Here is a 21,126-nt window from a genome sequence, read left to right as displayed (position 1 = left end):
TTCTCACGGATGAATGGAAAGTTACTGGGATGACGGTCCTTTGCACTGGTGTTTGTTTGTCCCTTATTTCTCCCTGGTTTTATTACAGAGTAAGTTAATTTTATCTGTTTATTTAATAACTCTGTTTTTTGCAACAACATTTTCTTTTTTTTTTTTTTTTTGCGTCAGCATAATTCCACCGCCCCTCCCAGTGTGTCCTGAAGTCCTCCCCACCCAAGAGAGATTTTGCCCACAGACCTCTCTCTTCCTGTGTAATGAATGCAGCATGTGTTGGGTTGCGTGCGTGTTTAAATAGTACAGGACCAAATTGGCTCCGTTCCCCGTTAACATTTAACTTGCTCTCTGAGGCTTTCCATCTGCTGCAGGAATTTCTGAAATCACTATGTTTCTGCTGTCTGATCCCTGGTTGCCCCAATGGTGGTTGTACATCACGGGCTGGTTTGACGCAGAGGAATGGTGGAAGGAAGCAGCTGGGGAACCCCTAAGAGAGGAAGGCTCAGAACCTGGGCAGTGGTAGTAGGACGACCATGAGTGGTCAGAGGGAGAAGACTGGGAGGAGGAGGTGTCAGAAGCTAAAGAGGCAACAGGGCTTGGTGAGCAGGGAGAGTCTGTGGCAGAGAGCAGTTCAGAAGCTGAAGCTGAAGCAAGGGAGATGAGTCAGGCTGAAGAAGAAGAAGAAGAAGAAGAAGAAGAAGAAGAAGAGGAAGAAGAAGAAATAATTTTATTTATACCCCGCCCTCCCCAGCCAACACCGGGCTCAGGGCAGCTAACAAGTAATAATAAAAACAAGTTGAATGAATACAACTGGAAAACAAGATTAAAACACAACATTAAAACATTGAAACATTAAACTCAGCCTCATCACAGGAGGAGAAAGGAAACAAGAAGGAGGGGGAGGGAATCAAATTGACTCCCAAGTCAAAGGCCAGGTGGAACAACTCTTGTCTTACAGGCCCTGCGGAAAGAAATCAGATCCTTCAGGGCCCTGGTCTCATGAGGCAGAGCGTTCCACCAGGCCAGAGCCAGTGTTGAAAAAGCCCTGGCTCTGGTTGAGAAGAAGAACAGGGGTCTCCCGCTCCTGCTGTGACCAGCTCCCCTCCTGCCTGGTCTGCCAGGACCAGGAGAGGCATGAAGAGGGAGGAGGTAAGGCAGGCAATGCCAGCATAGTCTCAGATTGCTTGGGGGAAACCCAGGAGAGGAGTCGCCTTAGGCAGCGGTGGGAAGGCTCTTCAGACTCTGCAACTGCCTCATAGGGGCAGATCTATTGAAGAGGATTTGCTGTGCACTTTAGGCCTGGCAGACCTGAGCACATCCTGTTTCTTCTAATAAAGAAGTGGTGGTTTAGTGGTGGCTTGCTTCTGACACCCCATTCATTTCAACGCAGCTTGCACAGGAGAAATTGCCCTGCTAGACCTTGCCCTAAGGGTTTGACTCTGCACATCCCACCAGCTGCATTGACGCCTTGTCTCTTCCAAGGACACAGTTCTGGATTTTGACCTTTAAAGTCCTAAACAGATTGAGACCCACCCTGGTACCTTCAGGACTGCCTTCTCCCCTGTGAGTTTTCCGAGATCATTCTTAGAAGCCCTTCCCTGGGTTCTCCGGCTGCAGGAAGGGGCTGTGAGCCTGGGGATTGGTGGTGGGACAACAATGAGTGGTCAGAGGGAGAAGACTGAGAGGAGGTGGTGTCAGAAGCTAAAGAGGCAACAGGGCTTGGTGAGCAGGGAGATTCTGTGGCAGAGAGCAGTCCAGAATCAGAGGCAGAAGCTACAGCAGGAGAGGAGGGAGGCCAAGAGGCAGAGATGGGTCAGTCTGGCAAAGAGGCACAGGGGTGGGTCTCCCTCCTGCTGCGATAAGCTCCCCTCCCTCCTGGTCTCCAGGAGAGTCATGAAAAGGGCAGGGGAGAGGTTGGATGCATGCAGGTGCAGTTGCCGGTCGTTCAGAAAAAAGCCCCAGAGACAGCGTTCGAAATTCGCAAGGTGTATTTTGCACCTGGCTATCAGCCGCTTGCGACCAAGCGAAGATGCCCAGGTGCCAGGATGGCGCCTAGGCGTCTCCACCATCTGGAGGTGCGGGCCTGGGGATCCTTGGATCTTGACTGTTTTCACATACAGTGGTACCTCGGGTTAAGAACTTAATTCATTCTGGAGGTCCGTTCTTAACCTGAAACTGTTCTTAACCTGAAGGACCACTTTAGCTAATGGGGCCTCCTGCTGCCGCTGCGCCGCCAGAGCACGATTTCTGTTCTCATCCTGAAGCAAAGTTCTTAACCCGAGGTACTATTTCTGGGTTAGCGGAGTCTGTAACCTGAAGCGTATGTGACCCGAGGTACCACTGTAAAAAAGCAAGGCAGATTGTCATTAAAGGCGGCTAGCCGTTCGAAAAAGCGATAGGTAAACAGCTGCAAAGGCCTGTTGGCATCAAACGATTTTAAAGAGATTCCCGAGAGTCAGAAAAGCTTGTTCGTGGCATTTGCACATTACGTGTGTGCGCACTTAAAATACCATTTGCAGCGTAATGTCTGAAGCAGTCCTGGGTATTTATTAGACCGGCAGCTATCTCCTTTTGCAAGCGGGCAAGAAGTGAGATGTTTTGCATCATCACAGGAACTGACCCAAGGTGGGGAGTGGTGATATGACACAGGGAACTACCCTCCCTCCCTCAGTGAGTCACCTCATCTCTTGCTTCTGCTTGCGAGTGACTTCCTGTCTCTCTGCCCTTCTGTATAAAAGCGAAAACGCCAGACTGGCCCTGCCTTGGAAATATGGCAAGAGCAGAGCGGCAGAGGCCTTGAAAATATGGGGAGCCCCACAGAAGCCTCAAGAAGGTCGCTAGGAAGGAAGGCATGGACTACCACTGTTCACAGGAAGCCGAGGTGAGGGGCAGAACTTAGGTGCACAGGTGAGGCCACCGGGGGCTGAGGTTTAAGGGTGGTGTAGCAGTTAGAGCAGGGGTCTGCAACCCGCGGCTCCGGAGCCGCATGTGGCTCTTTTACACCTTTGTCGCGGCTCCAGGGTGGATACTAGCGAGGGAAGGAGGCGCATTGTGCGCCCCGACACTCCCCACTGTGGCGGGCGCTGTACTGGCTGTGACGTCGCATGGGGGCGGTGCATGCGTTAGTCACGCACCGTCCCGACGTCACCTGCCCGCCCGCCCACTACATTGTAAGGGGCATGTACGCTGGTCACTGCATTGAAAGGGGGCATGTACGCTGGTCACTGTTTTGAAGGGGAGTGAAGAACACACACACAAAAAGGTAACTTGTTAATTTAACGTTTATTTCCATGAGGAGGAGTAATTCTGAGGGGTCAAACAAAGAAATAATAAAAAAAAGTGACAAAAAAGTTATTTTTATAATGACGAGTTTTGCGGCTCCCAGTTTTTTTCCCTTCGGAAACGGGTCCAAGTGGCTCTTTTTGTCTTAAAGGTTGCAGACCCCTGAGTTAGAGCGATGGACTGGGTTCAGATCCTTAACAGAGCCACAAGGCTCACTGGGTGGCCTTGGGCCAGTTGTTCAGCCTCGGCCCAGTCCTATTTCAAATAATAATAATAATAATAATTCATTATTTATACCCCGTCCGTCTGGCTGGGTTTCCCCAGCCACTCTGGGCAGCTTCCAACAAAACACTAAAATACAATAACCTATTACACATTAAAAGCTTCCCTAAAGAGGGCTGCCTTCAGATGTCTTCTAAAAGTCTGGTAGTTGTTGTTCTCTTTGACATCTGGTGGGAGGGCATTGCACAGGGCGGGTGCCACCACCGAGAAGGCCCTCTGCCTGGTTCCCTGTAACTTGGCTTCTCGCAGTGAGGGAACCGCCAGAAGGCCCTCGGTGCTGGACCTCAGTGTCCGGGCAGAATGATGGGGGTGGAGACGCTCCTTCAGGTATACTGGACCTCAAAGGGTTGTCGTGAGGACGAAACGAGGAGTAGGAGAGGAACTGCATACACCACCTTAAGCTCCTTCAAGAAAGGAGTGGGGTATAAAATACAGCAATAAAACAAATAATTCCTGGTGAGCTGTTGCTGGTCAGTGTAGACAACCCTGAATTAAGACTGAAGGTCCCCTTCCAGCGCTGCAATTCTAAGATTCTGTGACCCACAAATTCCCGACTCCCGCTGCGTTGGCTGGAAGGGGAGAAGGCAAGCATGCCTTAGATCATTCGACAGATATCTTTGCAAACCACAATGGAGGCGTCAGGGAGTTTTTGGCTTTTTTCTGGTTTCATTTGTGGAGTTCTGTCAACTCCAAAAAGAACCAGTCTGGTCAAAAAAAAAGTAAAACTAGCCCAGGTTCCTTTTATGCTGCGAAAGAAAACACAGCAGGGTGGGAAGTTCCCTTTGTTTCCAACAGAAGTCACGCCATGGAATGAACCAAAGGCAATCCTCTTCCCTGTTTCATCATAAGGAGAAACTTAATCATTACTTTCTGTGTTTGCAGTTTTAGAGTGCTACTCTCTTTTTTTAAAAAGTCAGTTTTATTAAATTTTCCACCTTAACAATCCAATCCAATCACATTAAATATTCCACATTATACATATCTTGTTGTTGTTTAGTCGTGTCCAACTCTTCGTGACCCCATGGACCAGAGCACGCCAGGCCCTCCTGTCTTCCACTGCCTCCCGCAATTTGGTCAAACTCACGTTGGTAGCTTCAAGAACACTGTCCAACCATCTTGTCCACTGTCGTCCCCTTCTCCTTGTGCCCTCCATCTTTCCCAACATCAGGGTCTTTTCCAGGGAGTCTTCTCTACTCATGAGATGGCCAAAGTATTGGAGCCTCAGCTTCAGGATCTGTCCTTCCAGTGAGCACTCAGGGCTGATTTCCTTCAGAATGGAGAGGTTTGATCTTCTTGTAGTCCATGGGACTCTCAAGAGTCTCCTCCAGCACCATAATTCAAAAGCATCAATTCTTCGGCCATCAACCTTCTTGATGGTCCAGCTCTCACTTCCATACATCACTACTGGGGAAACCATAGCTTTTACTATACGGACCTTTACATATCAAAGAATCCGAATATTCTGCCAAGTTATAAATTTTTAATAGGACTTCCCATGCTTCAAGTTTGGAACTGGAGTGCTACTCTCAAGTGTCCTCTTGAGCAACCAGGCTCCCCCAACTTGCAACGTACTGGGTCAGCTGCTTAGAAAAGCAGCTTTGGGGGGAGCAAACTGACCCCCCTCCCCCCAAAAGCTCAAGATGCTAAGAGGAAGTTTCAATCTGAACACAGCTGGATAGTAGACTCCCTGCTTAGAAACCAGTCCATCTCTGCATATGTCTGTTTGGAACATGTGGAATGGGGTGGGGTTAGGGCAGCCCCAGCCGGCCCACGGCCTGCTTGCAGATGTCCAAGATCTTGTTTGCCAAAAAGCCTACAGTGCAATTCTGCCTTGCAAAAATGGGTCATCCTAGTGCAATCCCCTCGCGATGCAGGGATCTCAGCCTAAGCATCCAGGACAGAGGACCATCCAACTTCTGCTTAAAAATCTCCAAGGATGGAGAGTCCACAACCTCCAGAGGGAGACCGGTCCATGGTCAAACAGCTCTCACTGTCAGAAAGTTCTTCCTGATGTTGAGCAAGAATCTCCCTTCTTGTAACTTGAAGCCATTGGTTCGAGTCCCACCCTGCAGAGCAGAAGAAAACAAGCTTGCTCCATCTTCCATGTGACAGCCTTTGAGATATTTGAAGATGGCCATCATATCTCCTCTCGGTTTCCTCTATTCCAGGCTAAATGTACTTAGCTCCTTCAACCGTTCCTCATAAGGCCTGGTTTCCAGACTCATGAACAACTTGGTTGCCCTCCTCTGCACACGTTCCTGCTTGTCAATATCCTTCTGAAATTGTGGCACCCAGAACTGGACACAATACTTCAGAAGGATGCCAGCAACAGTTGTGTTTGGGTTTGAGTTCCATTTCCACAGAATTCAGTTTGTGATACTACAAAATGCAGTGTAAGAAGTTCATAAAGCAAGAGAAAGACAAGTGACAATCAATACAAAATATTTAACGCGATGGATGGGCTACCGCCCATCTTCAAACACAAATCCATAGACACATCGTTCCTTTCAATTCAGTTCAAGTCCCACCTTCTAGAGCAGGAGAAAACAAGCTTGGTCCTTCTTTGAGTGTGGTGGCACCATATTTTGGGACTACCTTTGTTAGCCACACCAGGCAGGCTCCTTCCCTCCTCTTAAAACGTCGAGAGAAGTTGGGTTTGTTTTATTTCTTTTTAGCTACTGTAGATTTGTATTATCTCTTGGATCATAAGTGTCATTTTTTTTAATCAATAGTTTAAATGCTTTGCGTGTGCGCATGTGTAAACTACTTAGATGCAGGGGTCAGCCAACTTTTTCAGCAGGGGGTCGGTCCACTGTCCCTCAGACCTTGTGGGGGGCCAGACTATATTTTGAGAAGAAAAATATGAACGAATTCCTATGCCCCACAAATAACCCAGAGATGCATTTTCAATAAAAGGACACATTCCGCTCATGTAAAAACACCAGGCAGGCCCCACAAATAACCCAGAGATGCATTTTAAAGAAAAGGACACATTCTACTCAGGTAAAAACGCGCTGATTCCCAGACTGTCTGTGGGCTGGATTTAGAAGGCAATTGGGCTGGATCCGGCCCCTAGGCCTTAGTTTGCCTACCCATGGCTTAAAGGTTTTCTCGCAATCAAGAAAATGCAGTTTTTTAAAAAGTGTAATAAATCTAGTCCCACATCCTTTTCTCAGGGGACCAACCAGATGACTCTCGGAAGCCCAAAGGCAAGATTTAGCACTCTCTTCCCACTGCCGCCCGGTTATTTCTCTTCTCATCCTGAAGCAAAGTTCTTAACCCGAGGTACTATTTCTGGGTTAGCAGAGTCTGTAACCTGAAGCGTCTGTAACCCGAGGTACCACTGTATTATTATTACAGTGGTGCCCCGCAAGACGAATGCCTCGCAAGACGGAAAACCCGCTAGACGAAAGGATTTTCCGTTTTTCAATGCGCTTCGCAGGACGAATTTCTCTATGGGCTTGCTTCGCAAGACGAAAATGTCTTGCGATTCCTGGGGGGTTTTTTCCGCTCCCCACCCCCTTTTTCTAAGGCACTAAGTTGCTAATAGCCTTTTAGCAGCTAATCCGCTAATCCCTTAAGCCTTTAATAGCTGCTAAACTGCTAATAGCGCTAATCCGCTAATGGTCTTGCTTCGCAAGACAAAAAAACCGCTAGACGAAGAGACTCGAGGAATGGATTCTTTTCGTCTTGCGAGGCACCACTGTATTAGTTTGTTTCCAGTGCCGACTTTCATCATTTTGTGCTTGCCTGAAAGCAGGCAGAGAGAACGCCGTTTAGATCCTACAGGTGCACCCGGGCTATTTGTGAATCTCACAATTGCAAGCTTTGTCAGCAGCTTGACCAAAGAGCTGGCCAACTTCCTAGGCGTCCGATTTCGCAACCTGGCAGAAGCCTTTCCAAGCTGAACGTGCTTTCCCACGGACCTCGGCCTGCAGCCACGGGTTCCTTTTAACCAGAGTATATTTATTGCAGTGGGGGAAGGGAAGCAGGCAATGCATGTGGTGAACAACTGCTGGGGGGCATGGATGGGGGTACGGCGAGGGGCAAGCATCCGACCTGGATGGCCCTCTTATCATGGATGCTTTAGTTGAGATTCCAGCATTGCACGGGGTTGGACTAGATGACCCCTGGGGTCCCTTCCAAGCAGGGCGGATAAAAATCAAATAATAAGATTTTTTCAATTTCAAATTGGATTTTTAAAATAAAATGCTTTTGTAGGAAAAACCTTTCTGAAGCTACTTTTCTATTTAAGTTACATTATAGTCCATAGGCTATTCATCAGGAAATAAGGATGTGTTTTGCATTTTTCATGTGAGCTAAAACTCAGTCTAAGTAACCACATCAGTTAACAAACATGGATGCATATTCTATAACGTTATTGTTTTAGTTAAATAAATTGTTTAAATTGTTATTAAGGCCATGATTCTTTTTCTCCTTCCAATAAAGTACAGCAGAAAAGTTGTCCAAATATAAACAGTTAACTTTTAAACCTCACAATCATTTCATAATTATCTGTCTATGTATTTCTAATAGTGTAACCAAATCAGTAATTTTTGATTTACCATATTTTTTGCTCTATAAGACGCACCAGACCACAAGACACACCTAGTTTTTGGAGGAGGAAAAGAAGAAAAAAAATATTCTGAATCTCAGAAGCCAGAACAGCAAGAGGGATCGCTGCACAGCGAAAGCAGCAATCCCTCTTGCTGTTCTGTCTTCTGGGATAGCTGCGCAGCCTGCATTCGCTCCATAAGACGCACACACATTCCCCCTTACTTTTTAGGAGGGGAAAAGTGAGTCTTATAGAGCAAAAAATACGGTTTCTGTAAAAACTACTCTGAACATTTATTATTCCAAAAATGAAACCTTCCCCTGGTTGTAAATATTAAGATTATACCAGCAAGAATGAGTCTTTCTGTAAAAAAAAAAAAAAGATTTAAATCAAGTCTTACTGACCAGTGATTTAAATCAAATCCACTCTACAGTTCCATGATTCCATGACAGCTGAGTTGCTGTTGCATATACAGTAGAGGCATTGGGGAGGTCAGTGCAGTGCAGACACACTGGCAGAGCCATTCCAGCATTCCTGCCGGCGTGTTTGCTCTGCGCCCAGCTCCCCCCAACCCTCTGCGTCCCAGCAAGCAGCAGTGACTTGGCTGCTGGGAGGTCAGGCGAGCGCCACCACATGAAATCTGGGGGCCAGTTTTAAACTGACTTGCTGAACAGACCCAAAGAGTTGGTTTTATATAACTTAAATTAGTGATCGGGAGCCAGTGCCCTCTCCGTTGTGGCTGGACTGCAGTTCCCATCATCCCCGGAAAAGGACCACAGGGCACAATGGGTCACTGCGTCTGGCTGTTAACCAGAAGGCCGGTGGTTCGAACCCAACCATGGGATGACAATGGGCAGGACTCCTGCCTTCCAGGGGTTGGACTAGATGACCCTTAGTGTGCCTTCCAACTCTACAATTCTGTGATATTTAAGTTCTCCAGCCCTGTTGGAAAGCCTAAGGACACAGACTTGTTGAAACACTCTGCTAGCCAGAAAGTATATCTGTCCAAAGTTCACTTAGTTCGGGGAATGGTGGTGATATGTGGAAAAACAGGAATCCTGTATCAATGTCTCCCACCCCCTTCTGTTACTTATAAAGGAATGTCCAGGGGTGATGGATGTAAAAGTCCTATTTCTGATGGGACAAGTGTAGAGTAAGGCTGGTACAATGTTGAGAAACTCCAGGGCTCGCAAAGTGGAATCGGAAACTGTGGCTTGAAGTGGGTGTGCAAACCATGGTTTGCGCTACAGATGGTTTGTTGCAAACCACAGTTCACGGCCACCGTTTCCTCTCCAGACGCCGGCACGTAGTGGAGGAGACGGGGGCAGGTGAATAAAGTGTGGAGAGAACGTAGAAACTACCGATGAAACGACACCTGAAAGCAGACACACACCTTCCAAACTTGATTTGCCAGTTGTCGATTTGGAAGGTTGCGCTGATTTTTTGGCACGGGGACTGAGCTGGGCCTCTTTCTAAGTCAGGGGCAAAGTCCCTCTTTGCATGTAAGGATTTAAGAGCAGAAACTCTGTTCAGCTGGAGCAAGCCGGTCTCAAAACGCTGGAAAAACAAGCTTCCTTCTTTGAACAGTTTTGCTGCCCTTCTAGAATCCTGCTTTTTGGGCCAGACATGAAGCTCAACTCTCCCATCTCATGGAATATTCCACATGCTGACATTCGAGGCTGCGTTCCAGCTGGCTGCTCTTAGCAATTTCAGATTGAAAAGGGTGGGGGGTGGCATTTTCAGGGAGGTGTGCCCGGGCTCTTAAATGCACAGAAAAAGTTTCCGTGGCAAAGCAGTATAGCGTAGCACTTGCTGCTGACCAGTCTGCAGGTATGAGGCAGAATCCAAATCTGGGCACGGCAGATTGTGTACTTAGGTGTCATAATTTCACTTGACCGACTTTCCCATTTTATGTCGGGACTTTCCACTGACAAATGCAGAAAAGCAGAGGTGAAAACAAGCCTTGGCCTTCCTTTGGACTCGTGTGCAGCAATTTAGAGCTTGCAAGACCCAGAGTCTTGCCAGTCTGGGCTTCCCCATTCATTTCAATGGAAGATCCAGCACTGCCCAGGTATCCTCTTGCGTTTACTGAATGGTCACCTCCTCTGGATTCCCCCCACTTTAGTGTGTTTGCTAGCTGTTTTTCTACTTGAAAGCACCTCAACTGACATGCAGTTAACAATGAATGAAATGTAAATGGTGCATCATTTTTTAAAAACACTATTTTTAAAAAAACCAAAACAAAAACTCCACCAAAACCTTGGGAAGAGCCATAGATAGCTCAGTGATAGAGGACCTGAACTGCATGCAGAAATTTGGGTTACTGCAATGCATTGCATGTGAGCCAGAAACCAGAGCTTTTGTAATAAGTTTGGCTACTTATTGGGGTGCCCAAACTACGTGCCCATTGCATCTCTTAAAAGAATTCAAGGTTTGCAGACAGCTTACCCAAAGATGTGCCTTCTCCCTATTTGACGACTTTCGTTGGCTGTTCAAGATGTGTTTATGCAACCAGACCTTCTGTTTTTAGTTCCAAAAATCGGTGTCGATGGTTTTACGTTGCCTGGCTCACCTGTTGGCATTTCGTGATGGATTTGCTTGATATTCTGACTTGCCTTTTGTTTCTGTATTTGCCTGTACGCCGCTTTGTAGAATAAAAGGAGGTATAAAATGCACAAGTAAACTATTTGCAGATGCAGCTCTCAATAGTTCAAATATTGTTAAAACTGTTGGGAGTCAGAAACCTTTGCTGACTTGCTGCAAGTCACCCAGAAATCTACCAGTAGAACCAGATCAACGATTTTGGCCCACCAGTAACTTTCTGCTATGTTCTTTTTCTTTGCAGGTAGCTGTATCCAGTTGGGTGGCCGGCAGTCCCTCGGGGTACCATGAAGTTTTCAGGACCCCTGGAGAGCCAGAGGTTGAGTCTTCTTCTGGAGACGGCAATCTCTAGGGAAGCTCAGATATGGAAAGTGCACCTGCGCAGAATTCAGCCCAGTCAGGTAAAGTTGAGTGGGTTGATTTGTCGGTTTAGCGCAGGGTTTTCCAAACCGATTGAGTTCATGAGCTTGCAAAGTAGTCATCAAGCCCAGTGCAAATTCACAGGCATTGGAAGTGAAATAAAGTCAAGAAATACCTGTATATAAGCAACACTTTTTAATTATCGATCACCATCGCTAGAAATCATAAAATGTAAAAAATACGGACTATCGTTGTACTGTGGAGTCATCTTGTTAAATGCAGAGGTTCCTTGCTGGGAGGGGAGGTGCATTCTGTTTTTCTGAGGCTCATAGTTCCTTATTAATTTGTTCACACTACACCTGAAGGAGCGTCTCCACCCCCATCGCTCAGCCCTGACACTGAGATCCACCTCCCAGGGCCTTCTGGTGGTTCCCTCGCTGTGAGAAGCCAAGTTACAGGGAACCAGGCACAGGGCCTTTTCGGTAGTGGCACCCGCCCTGAGGAGCACCCTCCCACCAGATGTCAAGGAAATGAACAACTACCAGACTTTTAGAAGACATCTGAAGGCAGCCCTGTTTAGGGAAGTTTTTAATGTTTGATGTTTTATTGTATTTTTAATACAGTCGTGCCTTGGAAGCCAAACGGAATACGTTCTGAAAGTCCGTTTGACTTCCAAAATGTTTGACTTCCAAGGCGTGCCTTCTGATTGGCTGCAGGAGCTTCCTGCAGCCAATCGGAAGACCTGCCAGATGTTCGGCTTAGAAAAGAACGTTCACAAACTGGAACACTCACTTCCAGGTTTGCGGCGTTCAGGAGCCAAAACGTTTGACTGCTAAGGTGTTCGTCAACCAAGGTACGACTGTATTTTGTTGGAAGACAATCAGAGTGGCTGGGGAAACCCAGCCAGATGGGCGGTGTATAAATTCTTCTTCTTCTTCTTCTTCTTCTTCTTCTTCTTCTTCTTCTTCTTCTTCTTCTTCTTCTTCTTCTTCTTCACACTATACATAGGAAGCATTTTCCCCACCCCAAGCCCTTTTTGATCCTAGTCTTTCTTCACCCCATATAAGGGGGGAGAGGGTCAATATTAGCTACTTTGGGAAACCCTGATATCAGGAATCTTCAGGAGCCACCCCACATTTTCAAGAGACTGGGGGGTGGCCTTTAACATTGCTTCTTTTCAAGTAGCTTGACCCATTCAATGAAGAGGTCCATTTATTTATATTGAGGTGGGACCGTGACATTTAATTCATCCTCATGAGTAATGCTTTGTTTGGGGAGCGGATGCACAGCGCTTTAAAGAACAGGCTGTGCTGTACGGCCAAAGTTGTTAAAACATTCCTGCAAGGAGCACACATGTGGAACAGCCTAATTGATGTTGACTCCCATATTTATTGGATTACTAAAATTCACACTTAAGGAGTTGACCGCTGCTGGGCAAGACTTTTGGAAAATGCCTTACGCTCGATTTCCTTGGCTGCCTAAAGGCTCCTGGTATTTTGCAGAACAGCAGGAATTTAGATTTGCGCAATTAAAGTGGATTAAGGTGATCTGCTGCCCTACCACAATGAATCCACTTTCTGCCCTGATAGGAGAGTCCACGAGAGCCCCCTTGACTTAGTAGGATTTCCCCAAAGGCCTCCCCAGCTAGGGAGACACCTGCAACATACATTTAAAATACTCGTCTACTGCTCCAAACAGTCATGGTTTCACCCCATGAATGCTGGGAACTGTAGTTTGTTCAGGCTGCTTGGGAGTTCTTAGGATACTTCTGTTCCTCCCCTCTCCTCCCCTGAGCTGCAGTTCCCAGAGTTCTCTGTGAGGAGATCTGGGGTCTCAGCACCCCCAGCAAACTACAATTCTCGGGATATATTTTTTTGTGGGAAGTCATGACGGTTCAATGTATTTTTAAACGCATAGTGCAGAAAGGGCCAAAATTTGATGAGAGCATCTGGAGGAAGACTTAGGACGAGGCACAATAAGGTGTTGTTGGCAACAGCTGGATCTGTTCATTGCTTTAGGCCTTGTGGAGAAGGGCATCATGATAGATTGTTGTTGTTTAGTCGTGTCCGACTCTTCGTGTCCCCATGGACCAGAGCACGCCGGGCACTCCTGTCCTCCACTGCCTCCTGCAGTTTGGTCAAACTCATGCTGGTAGCTTCGAGAACACTGTCCAACCATCTCATCCTCTGTCGTCCCCTTCTCCTTGTGCCCTCCATCTTTCCCAACATCTGGGTCTTTTCCAGGGAGTCTTCTCTTCTCATGAGGTGGCCAAAGTATTGGAGCCTCAGCTTCAGAATCTCTCCTTCCAGTGAGCACTCAGGGCTGATTTCCTTCAGAATGGAGAGATTTGATCTTCTTGCAGTCCATGGGACTCTCAAGAGTCTCCTCCAGCACCATAATTCAAAAGCATCAATTCTTTGGCGATCAGCCTTCTTTATGGTCCAGCTCTCACTTCCATACATCACTACTGGGGAAACCGTGGCTTTAACTATACGGACCTTTGTTGGCAAGGTGATGTCTCTGCTTTTTAAGATGCCATGATAGATTATTCACTATATTAAATCTGTGGTGCGGCTGTGGCCTTGCATAGCTCAGTCCGATAACCACGGCATTGTATAAGCTGTCAGAGATTTGCAATGGGAGGAGCATGTTTCCATTCGCCCACATGGTATCTATGGCAACCGAGGGATGCTTTCATCTGTGTTCCAGCAGCAGTACATAGTTTTAATTATTATGGTCTTGCATCCCAAGCCATAGGCATTTTGCTGGCATGGGTTCCGTGTCAAACACTTTAAATTGTTGCTGGGACAGATTGTCCCTTTCAAAAATTATGTCGAGCCGGTCATTGTCAAGCCACAGAGCCAAGCTTGTTCGTTCCCACCTTTTGCAGAACAGAATCCTTTGTGGTTTCATATTTGCATTCAGGTCGATTAGTTTGGGATTGCCGTTGGCTAGCTGTCAGGCATTAAAAAAAAAAAAACCAAACCCATGTGGGTGTGACTAAGGTAAAGGGACCCCTGACCATTAGGTCCAGTTGTGGCTGCCTCTGGGGTTGCGGCACTCATCTCGCTTTATTGGCCGAGGGAGCCGGCGTACAGCTTCCGGGTCATGTGGCCAGCATGACTAAGCCGCTTCTGACGAACCAGAGCAGCGCATGGAAATGCCATTTACCTTCCCGCCGGAGCGGTACCTATTCATCTACTTGCACTTTGATGTGCTTTTGAACTGCTAGGTTGGCAGGAGCAGGGACCGAGCAATGAGAACTAACTCCGTCACGAGATAAAGCGAGATGAGCGCCGCAACCCCAGAGTTGGCCACGACTGGACCTAATGGTCAGGAGTCCCTTTACCTTTACCTTTAAAACTGCTTGAAGTGTTTATAGCAGATGGGGCTGAGTCGTGTTAAGGGAACGGCAATGTTCAGTCTTCACCGCCAGCGATAGCTTTCCAGGATCTAATGCAGAGGATTTTCTTAGAGTGCCAACTACATGGAGGTGCAAGGATTTGAACTTTGTGCCTGATAGGTGTCTGTCGATTGTAGCTCCCTTTAAAAAGGGGGGGGGGGAGAGAGACACAGAGAAATCTCTATCTAAGCATTTTAATGGGACACCAACTTAGGACCTGAAAGTTTCCACTTAAGTAAGTCTGCTTCCTCCTACTCACTAGGTCAGCATCTGCGCTTGGAAGCAACTTGCATTTATTTTTAACACCGTGTTTCCACTGGATTATCAGGTTCTTTCCTGCGTTAGCGTTAAGTTGTTTGGCATTGATTCAGACTGGGCTTTTAGAAGCTGAAATTCTGATAAATTGCTTTGAGCCAAATATGTAATGCAAGTTTTTGGTTTTTTTAAAGGACACGTTTTAAAGTGGTTAGGATTTCTGAGTGCATTTCATGGGGGGCTGGGGGGGGGGGAAGCAGTGGGGGCCTGAGGCAAAAAAATACCAAATACGTCACCACAGAGAAATATATTTGAGTGTTTGTCAATCCTGGGTTTATTGCAGCAATATAAAATCATTTGTTTTGGAATTGGCATGCATGCAGAATATATCACAAGGGACTCTGGACTTTTCTGTTGAAACAAGGTACTTCAGCTTAGTGCTAGAAACTGATTTTTTGTTTTCCCAGTCAAAGGTCAACAGTCTCCTAACTAACTAATCTGAAGATACCGTATTTATTAACACTCTCTCAGTTCATTGCACTAGGAAACTGTGTCCTGTTAACACTGTGCTTACTGCTGCAAATGTCCCGATCATTGACAGGGCATTTGCAAGGCTGTGCCTGCTGTAAAAGGGAAATTCTCTGCCCAAGGTGACTTAAAAATTCTGCAATAAAAAAGCTGGCTCCTGGCCTGCGCACTTAAAAGTAGCACACAAATTGCGAAAAGCTTTGCATGTTTTCAGTGGTACCAACTTGAAGGTAATTGTCTTGGGTGGCAATCCTGTACACATAAGAATATAAGATTAGCCCGGTGGATCAGGCCAGTGGCTCATTTGGTCATAGAATCATAGAACTGGAAAGGATTCTCAGCTAAAGCATCCCTGACAGATGGCCACCCAACCCTTGCTTAAAAACCTCCAAGGAAGGAGAGTCCACCACTTCCCAAGGGAGACCGTCCCACTGTCAAGCAACTCTTACTGTCAAAAAAGTTCTTCCTGATGTTGAGCAAAAATCTCCTTTCTTGTAACTTGAAGCCATTGGTTCGAGTCCCACCCTGCAGAGCAGGAGAAAACAAGCTTGCTCCATCTTCCATGTGACAGCCTTTGAGATATTTGAAGATGGCTATCATATCTCCTCTTGGTTTCCTCTATTCCAGGCTAAACGTACTTAGCTCCTTCAACCGTTCCTCATAAGGCCTGGTTTCCAGACTCATGAACAACTTGGTTGCCCTCCTCTGCGCACGTTCCTGCTTGTCAATATCCTTCTGAAATTGTGGCGCCCAGAACTGGGCACAATACTTCAGAAGGATGCCAGCAACAGTTGTGTTTGGGTTTGAATTCCATTTGCACAGAATTCAGTTTGTGGTACTACAAAATGCAGTGTAAGAAGTTCATAAAGCAAGAAAAAGACAAGCGAAAATCAATACAAAATATTTAACGCGATGGATGGGCTACCGCCCGTCTTCAAACACAAATCCACAGACACATCGTTCAGGACCACCTGAATGAAACCCAGGCACCACAAGTGCAAGCACATCGCTTCCCCAGAATATACTTCTACAGTGGGACCTGTTGTTGCGGACAGGATCCGTTCTGGAGGTCCGGTCGGATCCCCGGGTTTCCGCAACCTTCTGTGCATGCATGCGTGGCAAAACCCGGTCACATACTTCTGGGTTTACCGCATTCAGATCCTGAAGTTTACGTAACCAGAGGGTTACGTAACGGAAGCTACTACTGTACAGTGGTGCCTCGCAAGACGAAAAGAATCCGTTCCGTGAGTCTCTTCGTCTAGCGGTTTTTTCGTCTTGCGAAGCAAGCCCATTAGCTTAGTGCCTTAGAAAAAGGGGGTGGGGAGCGGGAAAAAACCCCCAGGAATCGCAAGACATTTTCGTCTTGCAAAGCAAGCCCATAGCAAATTTGTCCTGCGAAGCACCTCCAAAACGGAAAACCCTTTTGTCTAGCGGGTTTTCCGTCTTGCAAGGCATTCGTCTTGCGGGGCACCACTGTATTAGGTATGTGTGGACAATCCAAGACCTAAACAAGAAAGATAGAAAGAGAATTCTAAGTGGTTGCCTGGAGGAGATCTTGACTTGCCATTGGCGACCAGGTGTGCGTGTGTTGTATTGTTTTTATTTACAAGCCTGCATTAGACACGGTGAACGCTGGGGTTGTGAACGTGATCTGTATGGGATGCACGTTTGCAACCTGCAGCGTTCTCAACCTGCAGCGCTCGCAACCTGCAGTGTTGCATCTGCACACGCGTGGGTTGCGATTTGGTGCTTCTGCACATGCACAAAGCGTGATTTAGCGTTCTGTACTTCCGGGTTTCGGCGGGTCTGTAGCCTGAAAAAACGCAACCTGAAGCGTCTTGTAACCCAAGGTATGACTGTACTGGAGAATGAATATGGGTGATTGGGAGCTAGCTAGTTAGCCAGCCAGCTGCCTTCTCCCCTTGGGCATGGCTGTTCTTGAAGAAGCTCTCGCCTTGGCTCAAGGCCCAGGCAGGTTTCCTGTGTGCTGGCATCCGGACAGCGTGCAGGGATTGCCACCAGCATAACACACATACCACGGATTATCCTGGATTTCCGGGCCCTGCTGGTGCGGATCTAAGGAGCCTGGGTGGCAGGAAGGGCCAAGGGTCTCCGAGGCAGCTGTTAAAACTATGACCCCGAAACGCAGGAGAGTTGCATCACGTTCCAATTGTTCATTAAAAAAAAATGGGGTAGCAGTTAACACAGAGGGATGTTAGTATAGTCATACCTCATGTTACAAATGCTTCAGGTTATGTCTTTTCAGGTTGTGTCCTGCGGCAACCCGGGAGTACCGGAAAGGGTTACTTCCAGGTTTCGCCGCATGCGCACAAGCGCCAGATTGAGCTGCACACCTGCGCAGATACGGCGCTCTTTTCAGGTTGCGAATGGGTCTCCTGAATGGATCCTGTTCGCATCCAGAGGTACCACTGTACAGGAAAAAGAAGTGGGGCGCCCAGGCTGCGGAGTAGCCGGTCAGAACATCTCCTCTCTTGGCTGTGTGTACCGCAGACACGGGTGCAAGCACCTATGGTCTGGAAGCCTCCTGTCTAGATTACTGCAGCGCCTTGTACGTGGGACTGCCTTTGAAAACGTTTCAGAATCTGCAGCTGGTTCAGAGTCGGGCTGCAAGAGTGTCAGCTGACTGGGTGATTTGGGTGGAGGGGATGCACAGTGAAGATGGGCTTTTCACCCCGGGGCGATCCTGAAAACATTTTTCTTTTTTTCTTCCTTTTTGCAGCTGCTGAGCCATCTGGTTTAGTGCAAACCCGGCTTTTGCTGAGAGCCAGATGGGGGCACTTGGAAATGCAAAAACGGTTTTGCAAAGTCCCGTTTCTGGATCCGTGCCACCTTTGCTATATGCTCAAGCTCATCCTTTAAGCAGCTTGAAACCCTTTTAACCTCCCCGCAGCCCAGACTGCACAAACCTGGTTATAGTTACGTAATCTTATGCAGGGTGAAATTCTGCTGTTCCTCAGGCTGGCGTGGTGGTTCATGTTGCCAAAGAACAGGAAATGCATAATAACCCCCTCCAAGAAAAGGGGGATAGCGTGTGTGTGTGTGTGTGTGTGTGTGTGTGCATATTTATAAATAATTGCTATAATTTAAATAGAAATACAATGGTACCTCGGGTTACATACGCTCCAGGTTACATACGCTCCAGGTTACAGACTCCGCTAACCCAGAAATAGTGCTTCAGGTTAAGAACTTTACTTCAGGATAAGAACAGAAATCATGCTCCGGCGGCGCAGCGGCAGCAGGAGGCCCCCATTAGCTAAAGTGGTGCTTCAGGTTAAGAACAGTTTCAGGTTAAGAACGGACCTCCGGAACGAATTAAGTTCTTAACCCGAGGTACCACTGTACAATAGATTTCACCATGGCGGGGAAGGCTGTAGCTTGGGCCATAGATCAGTGGTAGAGCATCTATTCTGCCTGCCTGAAGTCTCAGCTTCAACCTCCAGCATCTCCCAAGTTGGGATGGGAATATCCCCTGCCTGAAACCACAGAGCCACATTGTCGAGAATGCTAAGCTAAAAGGACCAAATGGTGTGGGTTGGATTAAGGCAGCTGGCCTACGTTCCTGTGTTGACCAAGTGACCTGTGTGGTTCAGCGTTAGAAACCTAATCAGGGAAATGGCTGGACGCTCTGTTAGCATTTCATGCCTCTGGTGCAGCAGATGTGATGGGTGCCTGCCCGCCTGGGAAGAGCGTGGGAATGGAAGACAGCCTCATCTCTTTTGGACTGTACTTTTGCTTTTACTCTGTCCTGTGTTCTCTCGGAGCTGGAGAGAGAGGACATAGTGTGTCCGTACATAGTGTGTAAATAAATACGTAGTTTAGCTCTATGATGTTTCACGCTTCTTGCGGTGTTATGCTAGAAGATTAGTGTGCATATATCATTTGATATCTGTCGCTGAAGTGGTATGGGTATGCTCCACAGAGGAACTTACGGTCTTCAAATAAAAACATCTTGGAGGTCCTGGGCCACAGAGAGGTTAGGCTGGCCTCAACTAGAGCCAGGGCTTTCTTGGCTGCGGCTCCAACCTGGTGGAACGCTCTGTCACAAGAGACTAGGGCCCTGCGGGACTTGATATCTTTCCGCAGGGCCTGCAAGACAGAGCTGTTCCACCAGGCCTTTGGTCAGGGTGCAGCCTGACTCCCTCCTTTGGCAATCTTCACAAAACTTTAGTTTATGGTTGCCATCAATTTTGATTTTAATTAGTTTTTATAATGTTGCACTATTTTAGTGTTGTTAGCCGCCCTGAGCCCAGCTTCGGCTGGGGAGGGCGGGATATAAATAAAAATTTTTATTATTATTATTATTATTATTATTATTATTATTACTATTACTGGAGAAGAAGGGAAATGCCTTTTCCAGAGATGCGCATACCGAAGGACGCTCAGAGTTCGGGCACCTCCAGGGCATTTTCCAACAGGCTCATGATGATGGGAGCCAGCATTGAGTTTTACTTATGGAGTTTTACAATTATAGGTGTGCACTTGCTTTTCTGCCAAGATTTGTATACCGTACTTTTCCATGCATTGTACGAGGTTTTTTTTACTACAAAATAAAGAAAAACATGGGGAAGGGTCATCTTATACACGGGTCGTGCAGAGGGGGGATGGGTGATTGGTTGCACCCGCGAGCAGGATCTAGCGATTGGGTGGGTGAATGGCGTCTGCTGCAAGGCCTGCTTTGGATTGGCTGCTGCTTCGGCAGTCAGGCTTGCGTCGCTTGCGATTGTTAGCATTTGCCAGTTGGGTGAGTGATATTTGGTTCGGCACCCCCACAGCCCAAATTTTCTTAACAACGGTGGGCGCCCCCCCCCAAAAGCTCAACAACTCTGTGCCATCTCCCTCCATTTTCCTAAATTTGAGCCCCCCAAAATAGGGGGCATCTTATAGACGGAAAAGTACGGTACTTGCTAATGGGTGGAGTGGGGTAGCAGTCCTCCTACAGTCTCTGAATGCTTTAATACAATTTGGAATATCACAACTGCCCGAATTAATGTGCTATAAAAGATAGACAGGTATAAAAACAGGTGCTATTAAAGAAACATATAACGAAAAGCAGGTGAACAAACTTCCAGAGAAACAAATTCTGTTTGTGATGTTCTGGAATAACAAGTTTCCGGACAGTATTCAAACTTAAATTTCTTTTGCCTCACTGTAATTATGTAGGATGTTCTCTAAGAGTATATATGTATGATTAGGTGTTGTTGTTTTTTTTAAAATGTTCCTATGGACCCAAAGCACCCATCTCCAAAAAACAAAATTTAACCATTATCTGCATTTGTTTTGGGTGTGTGTGAGCGAGAGAGACAGGATAGGGCTTGTTTAATTGCACATTTTAATTCTGGCGGTTTATTTTAATGTTTGGATGGGGTTTTTTTTTATCGTGCATTTTAGTTAGGCCGCGTGTGGGTGGGTGTGCATTTTTCGTAATTGGTTTTATACTTGTAAATGGACGCCATCTTGGCCATTGGGCAGCACATCAGTTAATAATAGGAGCACAGATGATGCATGTAATACTCCTGTGGTCCACATCCAATGCCTTCTTCAACCTGTGCTCCTCCTTCTCCCTGCTGACATTGCGAGTCCTGCTCCCGAGTAGACCCATTTGTAATAAATGGACTAGACTAACTTGTTTTCAGTGGGCTTGCTCTTGAGTGTGGCTTAGTCAGACACAACCTTCCGTGTCATTTTGGTTTGCGATGGTATTCTGGGGCGCCATGTTCCAGGCACCAGGTTCCTATGGTGTTTGCCATTTTGAAAGGATCAGTTATTTTAGCCGAGATGTTGAAAAGTTCAGATAAGGAGATACAGGATGCATTGAGGTCTCCTGGGTCCCAGGCAGGAATCGTCT

The 21,126-nt window shown here is 47.0% G+C and overlaps 1 protein-coding gene across 3 annotated transcripts in view; it reads left to right on the top strand.

The window, feature by feature from the left end:
• CCNI (cyclin I) overlaps positions 1 to 21,126 on the top strand; it is a 60,731-nt gene that overhangs the window by 19,383 nt on the left and 20,222 nt on the right. The window contains exons 1-2 of one of the 3 annotated variants that reach the window (XM_083398571.1): positions 2,761 to 2,875; positions 10,959 to 11,115. The exons of 1 other annotated variant lie outside the window; for it this stretch is intronic. In XM_083398571.1, coding sequence (XP_083254697.1) covers positions 11,002 to 11,115 — 114 coding nt within the window. In that variant the 5' untranslated portion in view covers positions 2,761 to 2,875; positions 10,959 to 11,001. Of the gene's footprint in view, positions 1 to 2,760; positions 2,876 to 10,958; positions 11,116 to 21,126 lie in introns of those variants that run through there. One more of the 3 variants, XM_083398570.1, reaches the window with a different exon arrangement.

The sequence above is a fragment of the Podarcis tiliguerta genome (genome assembly GCF_965153285.1).
Source record: "Podarcis tiliguerta genome assembly, chromosome: 9".
NCBI classification, from domain to species: Eukaryota; Metazoa; Chordata; class Lepidosauria; order Squamata; family Lacertidae; genus Podarcis; species Podarcis tiliguerta.
This window is presented reverse-complemented; position numbering and strand designations above follow the sequence as displayed.